This window comes from Babylonia areolata, chromosome 1, assembly GCF_041734735.1.
Source record: "Babylonia areolata isolate BAREFJ2019XMU chromosome 1, ASM4173473v1, whole genome shotgun sequence".
In the NCBI taxonomy this organism is placed as follows: Eukaryota; Metazoa; Mollusca; class Gastropoda; order Neogastropoda; family Buccinidae; genus Babylonia; species Babylonia areolata.
The window spans coordinates 26,728,752-26,734,917 of record NC_134876.1 but is presented as its reverse complement, the minus strand read 5'-3'; the positions used below and the strand labels follow the sequence as shown (position 1 = coordinate 26,734,917).

The 6,166-nt window shown below is 45.2% G+C and overlaps 1 protein-coding gene across 1 annotated transcript in view; it reads right to left on the bottom strand.

Moving 5' to 3' along the window:
* LOC143291667 (2-hydroxyacylsphingosine 1-beta-galactosyltransferase-like) overlaps positions 1 to 6,166 on the bottom strand; it is a 10,081-nt gene continuing 3,915 nt past the window's right edge. Inside the window, exon 2 of the mRNA XM_076601670.1 lies at positions 1 to 2,166. Within this exon, the coding sequence (XP_076457785.1) occupies positions 621 to 2,144 (1,524 nt within the window). The 5' untranslated portion in view covers positions 2,145 to 2,166 and the 3' untranslated portion in view covers positions 1 to 620. The remainder of the gene's footprint in view (positions 2,167 to 6,166) is intronic.

Here is a 6,166-nt window from a genome sequence, read left to right as displayed (position 1 = left end):
AAAATCACTAGTAGAAAATCACCGTTTGTAGCATCCATTTGTTCTCTTTCCAGCCCGTTTGCAGTAGCCTTGTAGCAGTGCGCATTTAAAACAGAATATACAACGATGCTTGATGCATTTAAAACAGAATATACAACAATGCTTTATGCATTCAAAACAGAATATACAATGTTTAATGCATTTAAAACAGAATATACAACAATGTTTTATGCATTCAAAACAGAATATACAACAATGTTTTATGCAATTCTAAGGCAGAACATACAACTATGTTTAATGCAAATGCTCGTGGCCGTCTTAGACATGAACACCACAGTGGTGAAGAAGGCGACAAGGGTGTATGTCAGTACCAGTGCGTTCAACAGGACTACCTGTTGCTGACACAGTGTTATCATAGTGATAACCAAAATAAATGTTCACTCCTTTTTTGTTGTTAATATTACTGATTAACGCTACTGATGCCTGTAAACTGATTACAGTCACTTCTTTTCGTATGTTTGAAATCTTTCATACAGGAAGAAACTTGTGTAGTACTGGGCACAGTTATTCTTTCATGGAAACACCTGCAGCTGACACAGACAAGTACGACGACAAGACCAACAACCAGTGTCAGTACTAATTCACTCTGCCTTTGTTTTCTTCTTCTGGAAGCATCTGCAGAGGGCACGTATCGCACAGTAGACCATCACGACAACCAGTGCCAGTACAGCAAGGATGAAGAGGAAGACATCCAGCAGCACATACTGATAGACAGGCATCTGTTGGCCGGCAGAACGCATGTAGTCACCACCATATTCCATCACGTGATCCAACCAGTACGCTGCCGTCTCCATGGGAAGTCCATACAACTCTCTGAACAGACGGGAACGTTTAACAACAGCCTGTTTGTACCTTGGTTCGTTGGCAACTGTCAGAATGCTGGACCTCATCTGCTCAGCTGTGCATGTGTTAAGGTCCAGTACCTCAGCAAAACCTTTCACTCGAGCACGTTCTGCATTGTAGGGTTGGTCAATGAAGAGAGGTGTGGCCACGATAGGAACAGCGTGGTATAAAGCCTCGTACTGACCATTCTTCCCACAGTGACTGACAAACACTTTGGTGTGTGGATGACCCAGCAGGTCATTCTGAGGTATCCACGGCGCTGTCAGGATCTTCTTGGGATCGGGAGATGTCAGGTTAGACCTGAAGACTGACTTCATGGGCAGCTGCAGCAGAACCTGCAGGATCTTGTCACTGATGTGCTTTGGAAGGCCGAGCACGTAGCTGCCAAAGGATACAATCACTACACCCTCCTTGGCACTGTCCATGAAGGATTGGAACTCAGGTGGCAGGGCTTTGGCTGGTCCTGTTGCTGTGCCACCAATCAGTTTGACATTGGGCAGTGTTGACCTGGGATAGTCCAACACGTGATCTGTTTCCACTACGAAGATTTCAGCTTTATTCGCGAGTTCGATTAAAGGTAAATACTTCATTTTGGGTGCATATGTCGACACAGCATCATCAGGTATAGAAGGGTTGTAAAGTGCAAGAAGCAAGAAAAAAAGAGTGTTGTGTAGTCGCTGAAAAAAGTTCATCTTGTTGCTGTATGGCAGAATGACCAGAGGTGCGTCTGCTGTGGAGAAAGGTATTCTGCATGTGGGTGCGTAGTAGACAGACCCCATGAAAGCAAAAGGGATTCCCAGTCGGTAGGGAATGACGCTCATGGCGTAGAACGAGGCAATGTTGTCAATCACAATCAAGTCCGGACGTTTTTCCTCAATTGTGTGGATGAAGGATTCGTTTCTCAACAGGACATCAAAGATGTCTTTACTGATTCTCAAAAATTCAAAAATATTTTCTGGTTTGTTTTGAAAATAGCTATCACTCATTATTGACTGTAACGTGTGTTCCAGATCAGGCATGGTGTCATAGGAAAAGAAGCTGAAGCCAGCAGTATCCAGATACTGTTTCTCCAGGATGTAGACAGGCAGAGCGACCCACACGTCGTGACCTCTGCTGGCCAGAGCACGGGCAACGTTGGTGTGGTATTTGCTGTGACTGGTGAAAGGAAAGGGGATGGTGACCACTCTCTTGGCCTCCGATGTCTGAACCACGTATGACGTCACGGCCAGCAGGCACGCCAGGACGACAGCTGTGGGCCACATCTTCCAAACGACGACTCCGTGCCTGTCAAAAAATTGGAACGTTACCAGTGTGTCACGTTCGTTTGTTCACGGCCAACTCTTCTTACCTGTGAGCACAAAACACAACTCTGAACAATCTGCTGTTCTCCATTCGCAGATCCAGATATCTTTCACCGCATTGCATGACCTGATGACCCAGAACTGAGCTCAAAGATAAACCATCCACTTACTCTGTGTGTGTGTGTGTGTGTGTGTGTGTAAGAGCATGCAAGGGAGTGTGGGTTTTTGACTCACTTGTGTAAACAAAGTGTGTCTATATTTTAACCCAGTGTTTAGTTGTCTGTGTGTGTGTGTGTGGGGGGGGGGGGGGGGGTAAACTTTAGCATTGTCATTTTCTCTGCAAATACTTTGTCAGTTGACACCAAATTTGGCATAAAAATAGGAAAAAATCAGTTCTTTCCAGTCATCTTGTTTAAAATAATATTGCAACTCTGGGATGGGCACAAAAAATATAAAAAGAAGCCAAATTATATGCAAAATGAATTTATGGTTTGGTTTTGTTTTTCACTAAACTTGGCACTTTGATCTGATATTCTGACACACCATCAATAGCAGTCATTTTTATCATTTTTTGTTCAAGCAGGAACTTCTTTGCTACTGTCGGCATGGAATTTATATTTCTGGTGCATCTCTTTGGTGCAGCTAGTAAAAAAGGGAAATTAATCTGTAATTAATGCTAGGGGGTTTAATTTGTTTTAAACTGATCTTTCTCATCTTAAACATTACATTTTGAAGTTATACTAATATATAAAAAGCTTATGTGTTTTACCCTCAGTGTACAGGGCTATCACTATGTTCATTCGCCCAAGTGGTCTTTTTCGGAAAATACTAAAATCAATACTACGAGTGGATTTATAGATCTATTGGCTGAGCCCTGAAGATCATGGGCAAAAATCAATTGCATACACACATTTATACATGTTCAAAGTGTGTGCTATTATTCCTCGCGAACGCAAAGGTCGCCATTTTGTTTCAAGTTGTTGACCTGCCCGTTCAATCCAACATTTAATCGACAATACACGATAACACGAGATTTAAAGTTGGAGAACGAGACCGTTAAATATTTATTCAGAGAAAGATTTGTGAACACCTCATCACTTACTGGATTATGCCCCAAACTGCCATAAAAATATCAACAAAATCAGTTGGAATCACCAATTCTTTTTCAGTTAAAAATAACAAACCATGAGACTTTGTACCCTTGATGAAACGTAAAAATTTCCAGTCTTGACTTTTTTCAAAATTAAGTCCTTTTCACTTCATACGACGTTTAGAAGTACGTGTACTTCGCTATACATGTTATTAGTTTAATAAAATACTCAATTTTCATATCATCTTTAAACTATCAAACTAGATGGTAAAATGGGGCGTCATTTACCCCGAGACTGATGCGACGTAAGTCGGTACACTTCTATTTTCAGATCAGTGAAGTCGGTCATTGGAGTTTAGCTGACGATGCTTGTTACACTCACCGTGTTCGACAAGTTCAAAATACTACAATAATTCACACACACACACACACACACACACACACACACACACACACACACACACATTCTCATTCTATGAACTGCATTACATTATCAGTGTCAGGTCAGATGATATATCTGCTACTGGTAACCTGGATCCCAGTACTACCTGTCACAGGGTCGAATTGTTGGCGACTAAACCAGCACCCCACCAGTCCTCTCAGGAGGATGGTGAGGAGGGTGGCTAGACACCCTGGTGGAAATAAATAACCCATCAAAGGGCGCCAGCTCTGGAGAACTACCTGCGGCCACCTAGCTAAGGGAGTAAACCCTGACAGAAAATCCGGTGTGGGGCCCCTAAGGCGGTTGGATGGCAAACTTTGTCACTTTCCGGCAGCTGCTGCGGCCGCGTTGGCACCAAAACGTAACAGCCTTGCTGTTCCTTTGGCTCTGTCAGCAAGGTGGAGAGAGGGGACAAGCTGCATGGGCAACAGCATGTCTTCCATATTACATTGCCCAAGCTTATATCCGTCCATCCATCCACAAACACCTTGCGCCTACAACCTGGAGAGGACACTCCAGCTTCGCTACTAGCACTAGCGTCAGAACAATACGTGAAGCAAGTTTCCGGTTATAAGTTAATTGGCGTACAGCCGACGCCAGGGGTTGCTTTTGACGGTTGGAGGGACCCTCACGTCCCACTGGACAGCTACCGTCCGCCCAAGCTGGGCAGCCCCCAGCCAATTAGGTGCTGTCCCGCCACGACCTGCCTTCTTCTATGGGTGTATGAAGATTAGGAGAATATCCGACAAGCAGGTCGTTAATTTCCGCACCAGGCAAAAAGAAAACTTCAAGAAACGGATCAAAAATGAAACTGGCCTGTTGGAATGTCCGGGCAATGCCTGGGCTCTCCCAAGATCTGCAAGACATCAGTGACGCCAGAAAGACGGCCGTCATAAACAGCAAGTTAAAGAGACTAAATGTGGACATTGCCACTCTGCAGGAAACACGGCTGGCTGACTCAGGAACACTAAAGGAGAGGGACTACACCTTCTTCTGGCAAGGAAAGAGCTCTGATGCCCCAAGAGAGTACGGAGTAGGCTTTGCGGTCAGGAACAGCCTGCTGAACATGATCGAACCAGGCAACGGCGGTTCAGAACGACTCCTGACTCTCCGCCTCAACACCTCCGAAGGCTATGTCACTCTCGTCAGCGCATATGCTCCAACTCTGTCTGCCTCTCCAAACGCCCAAGGATGAGTTCTACAAAAATCTTGCATCAACCACAAGGAACATCCCCAGGACAGAACAACTTGTTCTCCTGGGCGACTTCAATGCCAGAGTGGGTGCAGACGACGATTCGTGGCTCTCCTGTCTTGTTTCCTTTGGAGTGGGGAAAATGATTGAGAACGGACAGCGACTACTTGAGTTTTGTGCCTGCCATGAACTGTGCATCGCCAACTCCTTCTTCAGGACAAAGCCCCAACACAAAGTCTCCTGGAGGCACCTGCACTCAAAACATTGGTACCAACTGGATCTGATCGTAGTAAGATGAACTGCCATCAAAAACCTTCTCCACACTTGCTCTTACCACAACGCAAACTGTGACACGGACCACTCTCTGGTATGCTGCAAGATCAGACTGCAACCAAAGAAGTTCCACTGCTCAAAGAAAAAAGGGAACTCTCGCATTGACGTCAGCAAGATGTCTCGGCCAGATCTTATAGAACAGTTCGCAGAGGCCTCTGAGAGAGAATTCAATGTATTGCAGCCAAGAGACTCTGCCACAGAAAGATGGGAAACGCTACGAGACACCATCGCATTGCTATGGCCACCTTTGGGAAGAAAACTGCGAAATCCCACAACTGGTTTGAGGCCAAATCATCAGAGATGACTCCCATTACTGAGGCCAAGCGCACTGCACTCACCGAGTACAAACAATCACCCAGTGAGAAGAACCTGCAAATCCTCAGGGCTGCCATGAGTAAGGTTCAGCTTAATGCCAGGTGATGAGCAAATGAGTACTGGACAGAGCTCAGCGAAGAGATACAGAACGCTGCTGGAAGAGGCAACATCTGAGGGATATATGATGGCATCAAGAAAGCACTGGGACCAACACAGAGCAAGACTGCTCCCCTCAAATCCTCCACTGGTGAAGTAATCAACGATCCTAGCCAGCAGATGGAGAGATGGGTGGAACACTACTCCGACTTCTACTCCACAGAAAACTTGGTGTCCAACTCAGCCCTCGATGTCATCATGTGCCCTCCCTTTACCTGCTCAAAAATTCTTGTCTGATGCTCAGCGAAGTCTGCTCACAAGAATTACTTTTAATTGACCATCGCGGACGATGGATTTCAAAAGATGGGGAAAGATGTAACCAAGCACTATGCTTGCTTCAAAACTTGCCTCACACACAAGCTGTATTAGCAGATGACAGTTTTCGCAACTAACCCGTGCACAGAATGTGCGACGTCACTCCCAGTTTGAACGCAAAGCCGCTTACATCATTTTGT